The 19,197-nt window shown below is 42.1% G+C and overlaps 5 protein-coding genes across 5 annotated transcripts; all 5 read left to right on the top strand.

Annotated features, from left to right (window-relative positions):
* Nucleotides 1–185: 185 nt before the first annotated feature.
* LOC121940014 (protocadherin beta-16-like) lies at nt 186–3,416 on the top strand. The gene has a single exon (XM_042482902.2). It carries the CDS (start codon nt 589–591, stop codon nt 3,121–3,123), a length of 2,535 nt encoding a protein of 844 aa, XP_042338836.2. The 5' UTR covers nt 186–588; the 3' UTR covers nt 3,124–3,416.
* An 872-nt stretch (nt 3,417–4,288) lies between these two features.
* On the top strand, nt 4,289–8,363 carry LOC121940254 (protocadherin beta-16-like). The gene has a single exon (XM_042483068.2). The coding sequence runs from the start codon at nt 5,007–5,009 to the stop codon at nt 7,416–7,418; it is 2,412 nt and encodes an 803-aa protein (XP_042339002.2). The 5' UTR covers nt 4,289–5,006; the 3' UTR covers nt 7,419–8,363.
* A 1,091-nt stretch (nt 8,364–9,454) lies between these two features.
* Nucleotides 9,455–11,310, top strand: LOC148188905 (protocadherin gamma-A1-like). Its single transcript, XM_088081424.1, has 2 exons — nt 9,455–10,768; nt 11,287–11,310. The coding sequence occupies exons 1-2, from the start codon at nt 9,455–9,457 to the stop codon at nt 11,308–11,310; spliced, it is 1,338 nt and encodes a 445-aa protein (XP_087937550.1).
* Nucleotides 11,311–11,420: 110 nt separating this feature from the next.
* LOC121963350 (protocadherin beta-16-like) lies at nt 11,421–14,551 on the top strand. The gene has a single exon (XM_042513640.2). It carries the CDS (start codon nt 11,891–11,893, stop codon nt 14,297–14,299), a length of 2,409 nt encoding a protein of 802 aa, XP_042369574.2. The 5' UTR covers nt 11,421–11,890; the 3' UTR covers nt 14,300–14,551.
* Nucleotides 14,552–14,599: 48 nt separating this feature from the next.
* LOC148188904 (protocadherin gamma-A2-like) lies at nt 14,600–19,171 on the top strand. The gene has a single exon (XM_088081087.1). It carries the CDS (start codon nt 15,561–15,563, stop codon nt 17,958–17,960), a length of 2,400 nt encoding a protein of 799 aa, XP_087937213.1. The 5' UTR covers nt 14,600–15,560; the 3' UTR covers nt 17,961–19,171.
* The last annotated feature ends 26 nt before the right edge of the window (nt 19,172–19,197 follow it).

Genomic DNA, 19,197 nt, shown 5'->3' with positions numbered 1-19,197 from the left:
TTTTCTCCTCTGTTGGACTGAACACAGTGAATTGCAGTAAATTCTGGTGTTTTTTTCACACTGGCTATGACTGTTTCAGAGCATTTCATTAATGTCGTGAATGTTGTTTTATTTCTCCGTATGTATTTTCAAATGCCATACAAGTGACACAATCTTTGAATAGGTTGTGTGTATATGATTGGTTTACATATGCACTTAATGCATTTCAATCCACACAGCTCATATTACTTGTTATTCATTTACACTTGAAATGTTTAATTTAGCTTGTGTAATTCAGAATCGTGGACAGAGAGTGCCGCTGTTGGCCAGTGCTGAATTTTCACTCGAGTGGAGCCTCTTTCATCATCTCCCCTTATTAGTGTGCGTCAACCAGACGCAGATCTTACACAGTCGGTGTTACAGAGAGGAGTAAAACGACATCGCCTTTTTTCACGACGAACTGAGAGAATGTGGACCTTCTAATCGGGGATTTTTGTATCGCTTTGTTTTGGATATAGTGGAATCCAGCCTCATTCTTTATAGGCGACAGAAATTAGGCCAAAGCGATCTTAACCATTCGTGGTGCAACATACTGTGACAGACAGAACAATGAAACGGCAAGTACTGTTGTTTATATCTTTCCTTTCTCTAAGCTTAGTATGCGGGCAGGTTAGTTACTCCATTCCGGAGGAAATGGCGACAGGCTCCTTTGTTGGTAATATAGCGCAAGATTTAGGTTTGGATATAAAACGACTAAAATCCGGCAAAGCTCGTCTGCATACTGCAAATAACGCAGGACACGTCGAGTTGAATAGAGAACGAGGAGTGCTGCTGATCAAAGAGAAAATTGACAGAGAAGCATTGTGCGGACAGACAACGCCTTGTGCTTTACATTTGCAGATCATTATGGAAAATCCCATAGAATTTTACAGAGTCACAGTCGAAATTCTCGATATTAATGACAATGCTCCTCATTTTCAGAAAGATTCAATGAAATTCGACATAAGTGAGTCCGCGATGATAGGTGCAAAATTTGTGCTTGAGAGGGCTTTTGATTCTGATATCGGCATAAATGGCCTGCAGAGTTATACACTCTCTCCTACTGATAATTTCATCTTAAAGTTGCATGGTCAAGCTGATGACAGTAAAAAGGTAGAAATGGTTTTACAGAAACCGTTGGATCGAGAAAAACAAGAGCAAATATCTCTACTGCTAATTGCTAATGATGGGGGAGACCCAAGGAAGTCCGGGACTGTGCAGATTCACGTTACAGTTCTAGACGCAAACGACAATGCTCCTGTTTTTACACAGCCCATTTATAGGTCGCGCTTGCGGGAAAATTCCCCTAGGGGCACATTATTAATTACAGTACGTGCATCAGATGTAGATGACGGTTCAAATGGCTTGGTGACATATTCAATATCAAGTAGCACAGTTGGAATTTTGAATCATTTTGAAATAGATGAAAATAATGGCGATGTGCGTGTGATAGGCGAAGTTGATTACGAAAAGTCAAAACAATATCAAATTGATATCGAAGCTAGGGATCAAGGAGGGCTCTCGAATTCTAGTAAGTTGGTGGTGGATATCATTGATATTAATGACAACAAGCCCTTTATCGACGTTATATCAACGTCACGTTTAATACCAGAAAGCTCTCCCTCCCAAACCGTAATAGCTGTAATGACTGTACACGACCCCGACTCTGACATTAATGGGTTAGTCAAGTGTATCCTCTGTGAAAATGTCCCGTTTGTAATAAAATCTACATCCAGTGGCTTCTATAGTTTGTTGACAGACAGTGATCTGGACAGAGAAAGATCCTCTGAGTATAATATAACGGTCACGTGCTCTGATGAGGGAGTCCCCTCCCTCTCCAGCAGCGTCACTCTCACCTTACAGATCTCTGATGTGAATGATAACGCGCCTGTCTTTGAGAGGAGCTCATATGAGGCCTACATTGTAGAAAACAACACACCAGGCCTCTCTATATTCACAGTGAAAGCCAGAGACGCTGACTGGAACCAGAATGCTCGTGTTTCTTACATACTGGAGGACTCCTCTGTTAACGGAGTGCCAGTCTCCTCATATGTGTCCGTCAGTGCTGATAGTGGAGTCATCCATGCAGTGCGCTCTTTTGACTACGAGCAGATCAAAGACTTCCACTTCCTTGTCAAAGCGCAGGATGGAGGCTCCCCTCCACTCAGTAGCAACGTGAGTGTGAAAATACTGATCCAGGACCAGAACGACAACCCTCCTCAGGTGCTGTACCCAGTCCAGACTGGTGGCTCTGTGGTGGCTGAGATGGTTCCTCGTTCAGCAGATGTGGGCTATCTGGTGACTAAAGTGGTGGCTGTTGATGTGGACTCTGGACAGAATGCCTGGCTCTCCTATAAACTGCAGAAAGCCACAGACAGGGCGCTGTTTGAAGTGGGCTTACAGAATGGAGAAATCAGAACTATCCGTCAAGTGACTGATAAAGATGCTGTGAAACAAAGACTGACTGTTATAGTGGAGGACAACGGACAGCCCTCTCGTTCAGCTACAGTCATTGTGAACGTGGCGGTGGCGGACAGCTTCCCTGAAGTGCTGTCTGAGTTCACTGACTTTACACACGACAAGGAGTACAACGACAACCTGACTTTTTACTTAGTGTTGGCTTTGGCTGTAGTTTCCTTCCTCTTCATCACGTGTTTGGTGGTTATTATATCAGTGAAAATCTACAGATGGAGACAGTCTCGCATCCTGTATCACTCCAATCTGCCTGTGATTCCATATTATCCACCACGTTACTCAGACACTTTGGGGACAGGGACTCTGCAACACGTGTACAATTACGAGGTGTGCAGGACGACTGACTCCAGAAAGAGTGACTGTAAGTTCGGCAGAGCCGGTAGTCAGAACGTGCTGATAATGGACCCCAGCTCTACAGGGACGATGCAGCGGATACAGAGTGAAAAGAGCATCCTGGATGAACCAGACTCGCCTCTAGAGGTGAGTTTTCCAGAAAATAAAGTAACTCATGGCATATCCATGTTGTCTATCCAGCCACTAGACTATTTAGTGCCAACCAGCAGTGCCTCACAGCAAAAGTCCACGGCACATTTTTTATGTGAACTTTTCATCTATTTTTTTTACTATTGACTATTGCCTTAAACGTTTGTTAATTTAGTCAATTTAGAGGACTCACATCTTTTTATCATTCCGTGAGTTTCGCCTTCTGTTTTCCACCTGCTGAACATAGTGGCATTATATGAGCAAATGATTTCCTCATAACTCATGTTTATTGTTTTGCGGATTTGTGTTTCACAAGTTGTATTACAGAGACACACAAAAGGATGTACGGATGATTGGCTGTCGAGCATTACAGCAATAAGTTATATCCATTACAGACAGCACTTAAAAACTTTTGAGAAATTTTCAGCTTCTCTGTGTATTTTTTTTCTTCAATTCAGAACCACGGACAGCGCCTCATTTGTGTTAGACAGTTTTATCACTTCAGGAGAGGTTACTCTTTCAGTTGGAAAGCGTGTTGGATTAAAGAAAGTCCTCCTATTTGAAACATCACACATTGTTTCCCAACAGTAAAATGTTGATTTTAACTCATGTTCTCAGTATATATATAATATTTTATGTCTTTGATTGTCAATATTGTTACAACATTTAATATCAGTATCAGATTTCATAGTATGTATGACCTCTTTTTACTTTTTATATTTACTTTGGTGCTCGTTTCCTCCCTGGAGGAAATTGTTTTTGCTAACGAGTAATACTCAAAAGAGCTACAGTGCTTAGTTTTTCGTATGTTTTAGAAAGACAGATTTTCATTTATAGACTAAATCGGCTAAAAAATAGAGTTAAGAATGAAAATTTACTATAGGTATGGTGTTTGCGTGCACACATGCATATTCCAGCTGAAATGGGTTGGCTTTATAACACTTTGTGGCCGGTGATCCATTGCCCTTAACATGAATTATTATTTACTCACTCGATTATTTTCTAATTGTATGATTAAAGTACATTTTATATTCTATGTATTGGGTTGTTGTTGGCATCTGATATAAACGTCAGTCAAAAGTTGTGTTTTTTAAGAAAAAGATTGTTGTGGTCAGAATGAGTTTGTCGAGAGAGAGAGAGAGAGAGAGAGAGAGTGTGTGAGTGAGAGAGAGAGTGTGTGTGTGTGTGTGTGTGTGTAAGTGAGAGAGAGAGAGAGAGAGAGAGAGAGAGTGTGTGTGTGTGAGTGAGAGAGAGTGTGAGTGAGAGAGAGAGAGTGTGTGTGTGTGTGTGTGTGTGTGTGTGTGTAAGTGAGAGAGAGAGAGAGAGTGAGTGTGTGAGTGAGAGAGAGAGAGTGTGTGTGTGTGTGAGTGAGAGAGAGAGAGTGTGTGTGTGAGTGAGAGAGAGAGAGAGTGTGTGTGTGTGTGTGTGAGTGAGAGAGTGAGAGAGAGAGAGAGAGAGGGGTGAGGGATGGATGAACGCATATGGTTTTACTACGTCGACTCTTGTGTTTTTGCGTTATTGTATTTTTTTTACCTTCTGCACATATTTCCTAAAGACCTTCTTACAAAAAAATGCCTTTAACTTTTCAAGATAAACTGCATATAGTTAAGGAAACGTCCAATTTTATGTTTTTTCCCTACATTTTTAGTTGTTAAACTGACAAATCTGTGAAAAGTGGACGTAAGTCCAGGCCACATAGAAACAACCAAACATTTTCCATTTTCCTCAGAGTTGTGTAGTTCAGTATAGTGAACTCTTAGGGCCGCTGTTGACCAGTCTGTGGTAGTTGAGGAGAAGAAATAATCAGCAGTACCTCCCCCATCATTTCAGATAGAGAACGACAGGAAGGCACGACGAACAGTACAGAATACAACGACCACAGATCTAAACGTTAATTTGGACATATATCTTATTTCGCCTCTGTATTTTTATCCGTGGGTGTTTACTTACACTTGAGGGCATAAAAAGGATTAACTCTGAAGAAAAATCCGGCTTTTACGAGAATATTTCACGGATAATTTTACAGGAACATGACGGACAGAACAATGAAACGGCAAGTGCTGCTGTTCATCTCGGTTCTCTCTTTCAGTTCAGTGATTGGGCAGGTCAGCTACTCCATCCCAGAGGAAATGTCGAAAGGCTCTTTTGTAGGTGATGTTGCGCAAGATTTGGGTTTGGATGTGAAAAGACTGAAATCGGGAAAAGCTCGCATTTATACGGGAGACAGTGCAGAGTACATTGAGTTAAATACAGAAAAGGGAGTCCTCCTCATCAAAGAGAAAATAGACAGAGAGGTGATCTGCGCACAGACTTCACCCTGTGCTTTGCATTACCAGGTTATTTTAGAGAATCCCATGGAATTTTATACCATTACCGTCGAGATTACAGATATTAACGACAACGCCCCAATTTTTAAAAGAGGTGAAATGAAATTCAAAATAAGTGAGTCAGCTATCACAGGTGCAGTTTTCTTGTTGCAACAAGCAATAGATCTGGATGTCGGTGTAAATGGCCTTCAAAGTTATTTATTAAAGCCAACTGACAACTTTGTTTTGAGGCTGCAAAGTCAAGCAGATGGAAGCAAGATGGTAGAAATGGTTTTACAGAAACCGTTAGATCGAGAAAAACAGGATCACTTGTCTCTCGTACTGACTGCAGTAGATGGCGGAGAGCCGCAGCTCTCGGGGACTGTTCAGATAAATGTAAATGTGCTAGATAGTAATGATAATGCTCCAAGTTTTACGCAGAAAATCTACAAGTCTACCATGAGAGAAAATTCTCCTGCAGGAACGGTAGTTATTACAGTCAGTGCCACTGACTTAGACGAGGGATCTAATGGAAAGATATCATATGCTGTATTGAACTCTGTTGATGATGCATCTGAAATATTTGATATAAACAGTGAAACTGGTGAAGTAAGATTGGTCGGAAGCACCGACTTTGAAAAAAAGCGACAATATCAAATGCGTGTCCAGGCCAGTGATGAAGGAGGTCTAACTGACTCATGTAAAATTGTAGTTGAAATAACTGACACAAATGACAATATACCTGCTATAAATGTCATGTCAAGATCCAGTGCAATAAAGGAGGACATTCTGCCTGGCACGGTTGTGACAATGATAAATATCCAAGATCCAGACTCGGGTAAAAATGGAAAGGTTCAGTGTCATATTAACGAGAATATTCCATTCACAATTTCCTCAACATCAAATAATTTCTATAGCATCGTGACAGACAGTGATTTAGACAGAGAGAGAGCCTCTGAGTATAATATAACGGTGACGTGCTCTGATGAGGGAGTGCCCTCCCTCTCCAGCAGCGTCACTCTCACCTTACAGATCTCTGATGTGAATGATAACGCGCCTGTCTTTGAGAAGAGCTCATATGAGGCCTACATTGTAGAAAACAACACACCAGGCCTCTCTATATTCACAGTGAAAGCCAGAGACGCTGACTGGAACCAGAATGCTCGTGTTTCTTACATACTGGAGGACTCCTCTGTTAACGGAGTGCCAGTCTCCTCATATGTGTCCGTCAGTGCTGATAGTGGAGTCATCCATGCAGTGCGCTCTTTTGACTACGAGCAGATCAAAGACTTCCACTTCCGGGTCAAAGCGCAGGATGGAGGCTCCCCTCCACTCAGTAGTAACGTGAGTGTGAAAATACTGATCCAGGACCAGAACGACAACCCTCCTCAGGTGCTGTACCCAGTCCAGACTGGTGGCTCTGTGGTGGCTGAGATGGTTCCTCGTTCAGCAGATGTGGGCTATCTGGTGACTAAAGTGGTGGCTGTTGATGTGGACTCTGGACAGAATGCCTGGCTCTCCTATAAACTGCAGAAAGCCACAGACAGGGCGCTGTTTGAAGTGGGCTTACAGAATGGAGAAATCAGAACTATCCGTCAAGTGACTGATAAAGATGCTGTGAAGCAAAGACTGACTGTTATAGTGGAGGACAACGGACAGCCCTCTCGTTCAGCTACAGTCATTGTTAACGTGGCGGTGGCGGACAGCTTCCCTGAAGTGCTGTCTGAGTTCACTGACTTTACACAGGACAAGGAGTACAACGACAACCTGACTTTTTACTTAGTGTTGGCTTTGGCTGTAGTTTCCTTCCTCTTCATCACGTGTTTGGTGGTTATTATATCAGTGAAAATCTACAGATGGAGACAGTCTCGCATCCTGTATCACTCCAATCTGCCTGTGATTCCATATTATCCACCACGTTACTCAGACACTTTGGGGACAGGGACTCTGCAGCACGTGTACAATTACGAGGTGTGCAGGACGACTGACTCCAGAAAGAGTGACTGTAAGTTCGGCAGAGCCGGTAGTCAGAACGTGCTGATAATGGACCCCAGTTCTACAGGGACGATGCAGCGGCTACAGAATGAAAAGAGCATCCTGGATGAACCAGACTCTCCTCTAGAGGTTAGACATTAACATTGTTTTATATTGAATTTCACATTTCAAACAACGCATCACAAAATGTGTATTAAACGTCAAGAAAAGAGACGTAGAGATAAATTAAATGTGTATATTATAGTTTTTAGTCATGAAGTTCATCACAACAAAGTGATGAAGTGTTTTGGTTTACTTTTGTTATAATCTAATACCAGGAGTTTTTGCCTTTTTAAATGAAAAAAACCCCTCTTTTTCTTATTTTCTGTTTTTTTTTCCATGTCTATTATTTCACTATCATTGGGACCTTCATGGGTTGCCCAACACAGATTTTTTTTCAGGCTCTGCTTATGTTAAAACATTATCCTTACTGTCCCTGCTAATTTTGCCACTGGTTAACTGCGCTAAATCACAATTTGCACTTTCTAGACCAGTTTTCATATTTGTTTGTATGTTTATATCAGTGAAAAGTGCATTGCTTGTCCAAACACGAGATTAGGCCTGTGCTTGATGGGCATTTTCACAGACGCAATGCAGCCTTAAGATACTGCTCTCTGGTTTTGGGTGATATACATACTTTTTTAAATTTCATCTCTCAATGTCTGTTTCAAGGCGCAGCGTTGAGGATGAAATGGCTGACATGTACGTGGTCTCTCTACCAATTTATAGGCTTCAGTACTTTTCTATTTGCAAATGTTTATGCAATACATTCTACTGAACTCTTAGGGCCGCTGTTGACCAGTCTGTGATATTTGTGAGGCAGGTTTCAGCAGTACCTCCCCCATCTTCTTTTTCTTGTCCTTAATCAGAGGAAAACAGACACGCAGTGCGAGTGTTACACAGTAGGAGAGCAGTTATCGTCGACGCGGGAAGCTGCCAGTTAATTGCAATTCGTTGAGTGCTTAAAACTGTGGTGTATATATATCGAGGAAATACGTCGGGCTTTCTTTCCAACGGAAATAGGACTGAAACGTGATTCATTTTGCATGGAGATACTGGACAGAACAATGAGGTGGCAAGTGCTTTTGTTTATCTCGATCCTTTCTCTCACATCGGTGCTTGGGCAGGTCAGCTACTCCATTCCGGAGGAAATGGCAAAAGGGTCATTGATCGGTAACATTGCTCAGGATTTGGGTTTAGACAGAAAAAGACTGACATCAGGCAGAGCTCGGATTTTTACAGGAGATAGCGCAGAGTACATCGAGCTGAACAGAGAACGAGGAGTCCTCCTTATCAAAGAGAAAATAGACAGAGAGGCACTCTGTGGACAGACGACGCCCTGCGCTTTGCATTTTCAGGTTATTTTAGAAAATCCTATGGAATTTTACACTGTTGCTGTCGAAATCACAGACATAAATGATAACACCCCAATATTTGAAAAATCTGAAATGAAATTCAAAATAAGTGAATCTGCTGTAATAGGTGCAAAATTCTTGTTAGAGCGGGCAATAGATCCCGATGTTGGTATGAATGGTCTACAGAGTTATTTTCTGACTAAAACCGAAAATTTTGTCCTGAAGTTGAAAGATCAGCCCGACGGAGGAAAGATAGTTGAAATGGTTTTACAAAAATCACTTGATAGAGAAAAGCAGGAGGAAATATCTCTAGTGTTAACTGCGGTGGACGGTGGGGAGCCAAACCTATCTGGCACAGCTCAGATACATGTAACAGTGCTTGATGTCAATGACAATGCACCTGTTTTTACAAAGACTGTCTATAAAGCTACAATCCCTGAGAACGCCCCTAAAGGTACAGTTATAACTAGGGTCAGTGCATCAGATGCTGACAAAGACTCAAACTCCAAGATTACGTATTCAATATCCAACACAGCTGCAGATGTGCGAGACATGTTTGAAATTAATGAATTAAATGGGGATTTGATCTCGAAAAGTAATGTGGATTATGAAAAGGCACGTAACTATCAAATACATGTGCAAGCTAGTGATGATGGAGGACTGACAGATTCGTGTGAGATTACGGTTGAAGTCATAGACATTAATGATAACAATCCAGTTATTAATATAATGTCACAGACTAATGTTATTCTCGAAGACGCTAAACCAGCAACAGTTGTGACAATGGTAAATGTGCAGGACTTAGATTCTGGAGATAATGGCAAAGTTCATTGTGCAATTAATGAACATATTCCGTTTTCATTAAAGCCGACATCAAATAATTTCTTTAACCTACTGACAGACAGTGATTTAGACAGAGAGAGATCCTCTGAGTATAATATAACAGTGACGTGCTCTGATGAGGGAGTGCCCTCCCTCTCCAGCAGTGTCACTCTCACCTTACAGATCTCTGATGTGAATGATAACGCGCCTGTCTTTGAGAGGAGCTCATATGAGGCCTACATTGTAGAAAACAACACACCAGGCCTCTCTATATTCACAGTGAAAGCCAGAGATGCTGACTGGAACCAGAATGCTCGTCTTTCTTACATACTGGAGGACTCCTCTGTTAACGGAGTGCCAGTCTCCTCATATGTGTCCGTCAGTGCTGATAGTGGAGTCATCCATGCAGTGCGCTCTTTTGACTACGAGCAGATCAAAGACTTCCACTTCCGGGTCAAAGCGCAGGATGGAGGCTCCCCTCCACTCAGTAGCAACGTGAGTGTGAAAATACTGATCCAGGACCAGAACGACAACCCTCCTCAGGTGCTGTACCCAGTCCAGACTGGTGGCTCTGTGGTGGCTGAGATGGTGCCTCGTTCAGCAGATGTGGGCTATCTGGTGACTAAAGTGGTGGCTGTTGATGTGGACTCTGGACAGAATGCCTGGCTCTCCTATAAACTGCAGAAAGCCACAGACAGGGCGCTGTTTGAAGTGGGCTTACAGAATGGAGAAATCAGAACTATCCGCCAGGTGACTGATAAAGATGCTGTGAAACAAAGACTGACTGTGATAGTGGAGGACAACGGGCAGCCCTCTCGTTCAGCTACAGTCATTGTTAACGTGGCGGTGGCGGACAGCTTCCCTGAAGTGCTGTCTGAGTTCACTGACTTTACACAGGACAAGGAGTACAACGACAACCTGACTTTTTACTTAGTGTTGGCTTTGGCTGTAGTTTCCTTCCTCTTCATCACGTGTTTGGTGGTTATTATATCAGTGAAAATCTACAGATGGAGACAGTCTCGCATCCTGTATCACTCCAATCTGCCTGTGATTCCATATTATCCACCGCGTTACTCAGACACTTTGGGGACAGGGACTCTGCAGCACGTGTACAATTACGAGGTGTGCAGGACGACTGACTCCAGAAAGAGTGACTGTAAGTTCGGCAGAGCCGGTAGTCAGAATGTGCTGATAATGGACCCCAGTTCTACAGGGACGATGCAGCGGATGCAGAGTGAAAAGAGTATCCTGGATGAACCAGACTCTCCTCTAGAGGTCAGTTTTCCAGAAAATACAGATTTTCTTCATCCATTAAATTTTTTTATTTATTTTTGCAATAATTCAGACTTTTTTTTCCAGCGTTTGACATGCGGCATGTTAACTCACTGACTTTAGTTTAGCTTGTTGGGAATGGTGTGCAAAACATTTTGCAAATGTTCTAATTCAGCACCACGGACAGCGCACAGAACAGTAGTATAACTCAAATGCCTTAAGATGAGGAAAAAACAGTATGATTTCAAAATTTCGTCAATGCTCTCTCTCTCTCTCTCTCTCTCTCACTCTCTCACTCTCTCTCACTCTCTGGTATGTTTTTTTTCTCTCCCTCGTCTGTGTGGGTTTTACCAGCTCCTTTGTGTTTGTTTGCATTATTAGTTTACTTCAGACACCTGTAGGCTTAAAATGAATAAATATCAAAGTAAGTAGTTCATTTAACATCTACCATCCATAGCTGTAGGTCAAACGCATAGTGGAATCAGGAATCATTAATGTGAATAGTGCATATTATTACTCAGCACCACGGACAGCGCAAACAGTAGTCGTGTTTTTACAGTGCTCTAACCTGAAAAACAGATTTCCTTTTTGCCCATTTTATACTCTTTACTCCTTGGTACATTTAGCTGAGCGTTTGCCGGCATAGCTATACCTTTTGTTTTGTCATTTTATTGCTTTATATTCTGTTTTGTATCATTCGTTGTCATCTGTTTGTTAATGATACGTAATGTTGACAGATTGGAACTAGGGAGTTTCTGTGGCATTTCAGTGTCAGTGATGTTTTTGCTGTAATGTTTTGGTTTTTATTATGTTTTTATTGTGGTTGCCACAGTAAGATACCATGTAGTTCAGTCTATTGAACAGAGAGGGACGCTGTTGGCCATGGAGTGTCTGATGAAGCATTTGTTGTAGTTCCACCCCTTATATCTCAACATATCACACAGGGAAATAGAGGCAGAGCCAATAGTCGGGACAGTCACAGCATAAGCCTACACGGCACAATGAGATTTCTTTGTTCCACAAATGAGGATAAGTGCACTCTCTAGGACCATATACGTGTAGCCGCTGGTCAAAATTGGATCCTGAGGCGAACAAACAGTGGATTTTCTAATTTTCTTCAAAGTAATGTCGACCGGAGCGATGGGATGGCAAGTGCTGTTGTTTTTTTCGCTGCTCTCTCTCAGTGTAGTGCACGGGCAGGTCAGCTATTCCATTCCCGAGGAAATGGCAAAGGGGGCTTTAATTGGCAATATAGCCCAAGATTTAGGTTTAGGGGTGGAAAGACTGAAGTCCGGTAAAGCTCGTATTTATACTGGTAACACTGAGGAATATATTGAGCTGAAGAGAGACAGAGGAGTCCTCCTTATTAAAGACAGAATAGACAGGGAGTCTCTATGCGGTCAAACAATGCCTTGCGCACTCCATTTTCAAATGATCCTGGAAAACCCAATGGAGTTTTACACTGTTACTGTCGAAATTACCGATATAAACGACAACCCTCCTACATTTGAAAGAGGACAGATGAAATTTGAAATTAGTGAGTCAGCTCTTACTGGAGCTCGATTTGTCTTAGAGAAAGCAGTAGACAATGACGTTGGTATAAACGGCCTGAGCAGCTACTCCCTGAAACCCAGCGATAATTTCGTTTTGAAAACCGTCAGCAGAGGAGATGGGACTAAACATGTCGAGATGGTTTTACAGAAACCATTAGATCGAGAAAAAGATGAGCATATGTTATTAATACTGACCGCTCTTGATGGGGGTGAACCACAGCTTTCGGGGACAATGCAGATTATCATTACTGTGTTAGACGTCAACGACAATGCCCCCGTTTGTTCAAAACAGGAATACAAAGCAAGTGTTACAGAGGACGCTCCTATTGGCACGTTAATAACTACCGTGAAGGCTACAGACATTGATCAAGGAAATAACGGAATAGTAACATACATGATATCAAAATCTGGAGCAGCTGGTCTCTTTAAAATTGATTCAAATACTGGAGTGTTGACCTTAACTGGAAACGTAGATTATGAAAAACGGAAACTTTACGAGCTAGATGTCCAAGTGTCCGATCAGGGAGGATTATCCGACGCCTGCAAAGTAATTGTGGACGTGACAGATACAAATGACAACCCTCCGTCCATTAACATCATGTCTAAGTCAAACACAGTATCTGAGAACATGAAACCGGGTACAGTTGTAACAATCCTTAATATACAAGATCCAGACTCAAATGAAAACGGCAAAGTCATGTGTGTTTTAAACGAAAATATTCCATTTGCCATTAAATCAACGACGAATAACTTTTTTACCGTAGTAACCGACAGTGTGTTAGATAGGGAGGCCTCTCCACAATACAATATAACGGTCACGTGCTCTGATGAGGGCGTGCCCTCCCTCTCCAGCAGCGTCACTCTCACCTTACAGATCTCTGATGTGAATGATAACGCGCCTGTCTTTGAGAAGAGCTCATATGAGGCCTACATTGTAGAAAACAACACACCAGGCCTCTCTATATTCACAGTGAAAGCCAGAGACGCTGACTGGAACCAGAATGCTCGTGTTTCTTACATACTGGAGGACTCCTCTGTTAACGGAGTGCCAGTCTCCTCATATGTGTCCGTCAGTGCTGATAGTGGAGTCATCCATGCAGTGCGCTCTTTTGACTACGAGCAGATCAAAGACTTCCACTTCCGGGTCAAAGCGCAGGATGGAGGCTCCCCTCCACTCAGTAGTAACGTGAGTGTGAAAATACTGATCCAGGACCAGAACGACAACCCTCCTCAGGTGCTGTACCCAGTGCAGACTGGTGGCTCTGTGGTGGCTGAGATGGTGCCTCGTTCAGCAGATGTGGGCTATCTGGTGACTAAAGTGGTGGCTGTTGATGTGGACTCTGGACAGAATGCCTGGCTCTCCTATAAACTGCAGAAAGCCACAGACAGGGCGCTGTTTGAAGTGGGCTTACAGAATGGAGAAATCAGAACTATCCGTCAAGTGACTGATAAAGATGCTGTGAAACAAAGACTGACTGTGATAGTGGAGGACAACGGGCAGCCCTCTCGTTCAGCTACAGTCATTGTTAACGTGGCGGTGGCAGACAGCTTCCCTGAAGTGCTGTCTGAGTTCACTGACTTTACACATGACAAGGAGTACAACGACAACCTGACTTTTTACTTAGTGTTGGCTTTGGCTGTAGTTTCCTTCCTCTTCATCACGTGTTTGGTGGTTATTATATCAGTGAAAATCTACAGATGGAGACAGTCTCGCATCCTGTATCACTCCAACCTGCCTGTGATTCCATATTATCCACCACGTTACTCAGACACTTTGGGGACAGGGACTCTGCAACACGTGTACAATTACGAGGTGTGCAGGACGACTGACTCCAGAAAGAGTGACTGTAAGTTCGGCAGAGCCGGTAGTCAGAACGTGCTGATAATGGACCCCAGTTCTACAGGGACGATGCAGCGGATACAGAGTGAAAAGAGCATCCTGGATGAACCAGACTCTCCTCTGGAGGTTAGACTAATTTAATACAGTTTCTATCTTTTCTTAGTGATTTAAAATGCAGTTAATGTCCCGGATGAGGAGGGGGCATTTTATGGGACGGGTCGCGTACAGGGACTGTGTTTTATGCTATATCTAGCAATATACACTCATAACTCCCCAATGGAATTCATAATCTATATGTACATCAGTATTCTTTGCACGATCAATTGTTTTTAAAACAATATTACTACTACTACCACCACCACCACCACCACCAGTAATAATAATAATGATGTTAATAATTTTGTGGTAATAGTAAAATGATAGTAGTAGTAGTAGTAGTAGTAGTAGTAGTAGTAGTAGTAGTAGTAGTAGTTGTTGTTGTTGTTGTTGTTGTTGTTGTTGTTGTTGTTGTTGTTGTTGTTGTTGTTATGATAATGGTAGTAGCATTTTTTTTCCATTCGGAAAGCTCTCAGAATATGTCTCAGATATTACAGCGTGATGTGTCATCACGTGATACCAGCAACAGCTTTTAAAGTGGACAGTTGTGGGTCTCATTCAGTTGGTTGACTTCAGAACTGCGGACAGCGACACACTTCAGCAGCATGTTTAACTTGTCTGCCAGCTTTTGTCTGAACAGTTTAAATGTCTATTCTTGTGTTTTATCGTTTTTTTCAGAGAGCATCATTACACAGACAGCTCTTTATTTTAAAAGATATTTTCCCCTTACCAGTCTTTCTATTTCATTTTTCATCCACTCTGACTCCTCATACACCCGAAAGACCTAACACGGCGTCCCTAAATGTATATCTGTTATCTTTAAATATGTCATTATAATGACCTAAACAGTGAACATGATGCATTTCAGTTGTTGTCTTTCTGTTGTCATTTGTAAATTCCAAGATATTGCTCACGTCTTCGTATAATATAACTAAACTTCAAGATGATTTACACTGAGATCTCCTGAGTTTAATTTCAGTCGGTGTTCTGCAGTTTTATAATATGGACTCTTAGGGCCGCTGTTGACCAGAGTGTCGATGAAGAAGAGCAGGGTTGTGGCAGAACCTCCCATGTAACATCGACACAGTACAGAGAGAACACGACGGGGAAGGACAGACGATTTTGGTTGTGGAATATTTTAGGAAAAAAGAAGATGAGACATTTCGATCAGCAAGATATTTGCGTCTAATGAGTGGATTATACGGCTGTTCATTTGAGATTTAACTTTGGGATCTGCTCGGTATCTGTTTTTGTTTGGAGATAAGTGAACTGTGGAGCCTCGCTGTGAAAAAAATCGGGTAGAACAATGAATCGGCAAGTACTGTTGTTTCTCTCTCTCCTCTCCCTCGGCTCAGTGTCCGGGCAGGTTAGCTACTCTATTCCTGAGGAGATGGCGAAAGGCTCTTTAGTCGGCAACATAGCACAAGATTTAGGTTTAGAAATAAAACGTTTGATATCAGGTAAAGCAAAGATCTATACGAGGAACAGCGAAGAGTACATCGAGCTGAACAGAGAAAGGGGAGTCCTCCTCGTCAAAGAGAGAATCGACAGAGAGGTGCTGTGTACCGAGACAGCGCTGTGCGCTTTACATTTTCAGATTATTTTGGAGAATCCTATGGAATTTTACACTGTTACAGTTCAGATTACAGATATCAACGATAATACACCAACTTTTGAAAAACATGAGATGAAATTCAAAATAAGCGAGTCAGCGGTGATTGGGGCTAAATTTGTGCTGAAAAGGGCTGAAGATCTTGATGTTGGCAGTAATGGCGTTCAAAAATACCAATTAAAACCAACTGATAATTTTGCACTGAAACTAGACAGTAATGCAGATGGTCATAAAAATGTTGAGATGGTTTTACAGAAGCCTTTAGACAGAGAGAAACAAGAGCAGATATCTCTCGTGTTGACGGCTGTAGATGGAGGAGAGCCGCAGATGTCAGGAACAATGTTGATTCTCATTACAGTTTTAGACGTCAATGATAATGCCCCCGTTTTTACACAACCAACATACAAGGCCACAGTTACCGAGAACTCACCTAAAGGAACAGTTGTTGCTACTGTTACAGCCTCAGATGCAGATCAGGGATCTAATAGTAAAATAACGTATTCAATCACAAATACTTTAGGGAATGTCGGGAAAACGTTTGATGTAAATGAGGAAAACGGCGAAGTTTCGTTAATTGGTATCATCGATTATGAAAAGTCAAAACACTATCAAATAAATTTACTTGCTAGTGATGATGGAGGACTCACAGATTCTTGTAAACTAATTGTTGATGTGCAAGATGTAAATGATAACAAGCCTGAAATTAACATAATGTCCAAATCAAATGTGATATCAGAGGATGCCAAACTCCATACAGTGGTTACCATGATAAATATTGACGATTTGGATTCGGGAGAAAACGGAAAAGTGCAATGTTTTATTAACGAAAATGTGCCATTTCTTTTAAAAACATCAACAAATAATTTCTATAGTTTAGTGACAGACAGTGATTTAGACAGAGAGAGAGCCTCTCAATATAATATAACAGTGACGTGCTCTGATGAGGGAGTGCCCTCCCTCTCCAGCAGCGTCACTCTCACCTTACAGATCTCTGATGTGAATGATAACGCGCCTGTCTTTGAGAGGAGCTCGTATGAGGCCTACATTGTAGAAAACAACACACCAGGCCTCTCTATATTCACAGTGAAAGCCAGAGACGCTGACTGGAACCAGAATGCTCGTGTTTCTTACATACTGGAGGACTCCTCTGTTAACGGAGTGCCAGTCTCCTCATATGTGTCCGTCAGTGCTGATAGTGGAGTCATCCATGCAGTGCGCTCTTTTGACTACGAGCAGATCAAAGACTTCCACTTCCGGGTCAAAGCGCAGGATGGAGGCTCCCCTCCACTCAGTAGCAACGTGAGTGTGAAAATACTGATCCAGGACCAGAACGACAACCCTCCTCAGGTGCTGTACCCAGTCCAGACTGGTGGCTCTGTGGTGGCTGAGATGGTGCCTCGTTCAGCAGATGTGGGCTATCTGGTGACTAAAGTGGTGGCTGTTGATGTGGACTCTGGACAGAATGCCTGGCTCTCCTATAAACTGCAGAAAGCCACAGACAGGGCGCTGTTTGAAGTGGGCTTACAGAATGGAGAAATCAGAACTATCCGTCAAGTGACTGATAAAGATGCTGTGAAACAAAGACTGACTGTGATAGTGGAGGACAACGGACAGCCCTCTCGTTCAGCTACAGTCATTGTTAACGTGGCGGTGGCGGACAGCTTCCCTGAAGTGCTGTCTGAGTTCACTGACTTTACACAGGACAAGGAGTACAACGACAACCTGACTTTTTACTTAGTGTTGGCTTTGGCTGTAGTTTCCTTCCTCTTCATCACGTGTTTGGTGGTTATTATATCAGTAAAGATCTACAGATGGAGACAGTCTCGCATCCTGTATCACTCCAACCTGCCTGTGATTCCATATTATCCACCACGTTACTCAGACACTTTGGGGACAGGGACTCTGCAGCACGTGTACAATTACGAGGTGTGCAGGACGACTGACTCCAGAAAGAGTGACTGTAAGTTCGGCAGAGCCGGTAGTCAGAACGTGCTGATAATGGACCCCAGCTCTACAGGGACGATGCAGAGGATACAGAGTGAAAAGAGCATCCTGGATGAACCAGACTCTCCTCTAGAGGTTAGAAGACGTTAATACTATTTCCTGGTATTCTTGATGATTTTAAATTAAATTAATGTCATACTTCCTCTGAGTACCAAACAGGGCATAATTCCATTTTAAGGGACACTTTTGCTTTAAGGTGAATTATTTTTTCTGCTCAATTTCTGACAATGTAAAATAGTTACTCTTTCGGGCATTTTTGATGTACTTTTCATGTCTTTTCGCCAAATAAATTTCAGATATAGGTTAACTTCAATCCGTTTTCCGAAACGACCCGATATATAGATTTAATGGTAATGACAGTAATTGTTGTTTTTTATTTTAGTGGGGTTTTTTTAACCGTCGTTGTAGTAATAGTGAGTGCAGTGATGATCGAAACTGAATAAATATTTTCTGTAGAAAGTTTTCAAAAACATTTCCTAGGTAATATAGTTTTAGATACCATCACCTTATAGGAACAACTGATTGTACAGTGTTGGTGTTTTGGCTCTTAATTGGGGTTGATTCACTTCAGAACTGCGGACAGCGACATAGTACTGCCACGTGTTGACACGTCTTTTATCAGCTGCCGTTTCATCAGTTTTAACATAATTCTCTTTCTGTGTCATTCTCAGTATTCGTCAGTAATATTCACAGTGTTGAGGAGCCATATTTTCCCTTTCGTTTGTTTGATTTGGATTTTTTTATCCACCCCGACTCCTATTACATTAGCAAGATCGGATAAACACCGTCTCAAAAAGTCTGTTTCTGTTACCTCTAAATGCATTAATATAATGACCAAGAGACTAAACACGATGTATTTCAAAAACATCTTCCTGTAATCTTCTGTAGAGTAAAATAAATTGCTTCAGTGTTTCTTTTGGAACCAAGTTTTCAGATGGTTTGCAATGAGTTCTCCTGAGTTTAATTTCAGTCGGTGTTCTGCAGTTTTATAATATGGACTCATAGGGCCGCTGTTGACCAGAGTGTCGATGAAGAAGAGCAGGGTTGTGGCAGAACCTCCCATGTAACATCGACACAGTACAGAGAGAACACGACGGGGAAGGACAGACGATTTTGGTTGTGGAATATTTTAGGAAAAAAGAAGATGAGAAATGTCGATCAGGAAAAGATTTTCGTTTAATGAGTGGATTATACGGCTGTTCGTTTGAGATTTAACTTTGGGATCTGCTCGGTATCTGTTTTTGTTTGGAGATAAGCGAACTGTGGAGCCTCGCTGTGAAAAAAATCGGGTAGAACAATGAATCGGCAAGTACTGTTGTTTCTCTCT

This window comes from Plectropomus leopardus, chromosome 8 (genome assembly GCF_026936395.1).
Source record: "Plectropomus leopardus strain MGB_pleo_1.0 chromosome 8, ASM2693639v1, whole genome shotgun sequence".
Taxonomy (NCBI): Eukaryota; Metazoa; Chordata; class Actinopteri; order Perciformes; family Serranidae; genus Plectropomus; species Plectropomus leopardus.
The sequence above is the reverse complement of the archived record's forward strand: the minus strand, read 5'-3'. Positions and strand labels throughout refer to the sequence as shown.